Source organism: Sinocyclocheilus anshuiensis, unplaced genomic scaffold, assembly GCF_001515605.1.
Source record: "Sinocyclocheilus anshuiensis isolate Anshui unplaced genomic scaffold, SAMN03320099.WGS_v1.1 scaffold220, whole genome shotgun sequence".
NCBI lineage: Eukaryota > Metazoa > Chordata > Actinopteri > Cypriniformes > Cyprinidae > Sinocyclocheilus > Sinocyclocheilus anshuiensis.
This window is the reverse complement of record NW_015554086.1, coordinates 710,632-712,211: the sequence shown is the minus strand read 5'-3', so window position 1 is coordinate 712,211 and position 1,580 is coordinate 710,632. Positions and strand designations below refer to the sequence as shown.

Below are 1,580 nucleotides of genomic sequence, written 5' to 3'. Positions count from 1 at the left end.
ATTGTACAGGTAAGTTAATCGCCGTTCTAATCTAATGCGCTGCTGCACTGTAACGCACACACATTACAGACAGTAGCGCGTACATCACGCGCACAGAATCATTCAGCGCGGAAATGTATTGTCAGCACTGTTCTGTGATTTCTCAATAAAATAGCTTAGAAACTGAAAAGTTCAAGCATATATTTCTTAACTAAATCCCACAGCTTCACTACTAGTAGAGAGACGCTACCAGGTAGAATTAATTCACACACTAAATCGCTCTCACTAATGCATTCATATGAATGTAATCTTTACTGTGTTCGCTTTCACAACGAAGCACACAGCATCTTTACGACATGGCGGCGTAAACAACAAAACTACAGCGAGAATAAAAGTTACGCCTTCTTTCTTTGCCTGAACATTTGGGCGGCGTTATGCAAATCTTCCCACATAGCGACGTAGATATGTGGGGGCGTGTTAGAACGAGCCGTTTTAGGTAGGCGTGGCTGACTCTTAACTTTTATAAAGAATATCTCTTTGGATTTGAGACTTTAGTCTTTGCAAGTTTACAGATCTTCTTTTTGCACCAAGAGCTTGTAACACTCCAAAGAGAAAGGAAAAATTGAAATCGCATCATATGACCCCTTTAAAATACTTTTTTTGTAATCATAAAGAAACCATTTTTGTAATTGTTAAATTTGACACCCATCACAATCTTCTTCCACCTTAGAAAGTGTAAACTCACAACAACTGGCCCCTGGCAGGAAGTCCCGCCTATATCTTTGAGTGACATCACAATCCTGCCTTGTGGACCGAAGAGCACAGTGGAACAGGTGTCATTGTGGGCCATCAGCAACAAAGGAGACGTCTTGTGCCGTCTGGGTGTCTCTTCACTTACCCCTGGAGTAAGAGACAAGTTCCTTATTTTCTAGAAGTTGGCTAATATGTTTAGCATTCAGTAGTTCCCATGCAAATAGTGTACAGATACTTCACAAACTCCAGCACTATCACTGTGAGAGTCTTCTCCGAATTATGTAACCCTGACTGATGACATGGCTTGCTCACAGGGGTCATCATGGTTACATGTTGGAACTGACCAGGCTTTCAAGTCGATTTCCATAGGTGCCGTCCACCAGGTTTGGGCCATTGCTAAAGATGGCTCTGCATTCTACAGGGGCTCTGTGTCTGCCCAGAACCCGGCAGGTGAGGGAATAGCCTTCTATCACAAAGCCTGTACATGTATCACCCCATGAGAATACAACAATACATACTTGTCTCTTACGTTGCATTTTAATGCAAGTCATGCTGCTATTGCAGCATTGCCTCTATTTCTGCAGCAGCATTAGAAAGGTTTGATCTGTTCACAGGAGATTGCTGGTATCACATCCCTTCTCCAACTGGACAGAAGCTCAAACAGGTGTCAGTGGGCAGGACATCTGTATATACAGTGGATGAAAATGGTACACCTAGACATGTCACACTGATAAAAAGTTGTTAATACATCAGTGGCCACTGGTACTTTTCAAAAATGGGGAAGCACAGATGTTACTAATCAATGGAAAAATGTGTAATCTGATCTGTTTGTATATCTTGGTGTGTGC

General features: G+C 42.2%; 1 protein-coding gene across 3 annotated transcripts in view; it reads left to right on the top strand.

Annotated features, from left to right (window-relative positions):
• The window catches only part of tecpr1a (tectonin beta-propeller repeat containing 1a), a 22,872-nt gene that overhangs the window by 19,615 nt on the left and 1,677 nt on the right, over positions 1–1,580 (top strand). For all 3 annotated transcript variants that reach the window (XM_016461380.1, XM_016461381.1, XM_016461379.1), the window contains 3 exons: positions 710–884; positions 1,047–1,182; positions 1,347–1,439. In XM_016461380.1, the coding sequence (XP_016316866.1) occupies positions 710–884; positions 1,047–1,182; positions 1,347–1,439 (404 nt within the window). The remainder of the gene's footprint in view (positions 1–709; positions 885–1,046; positions 1,183–1,346; positions 1,440–1,580) is intronic.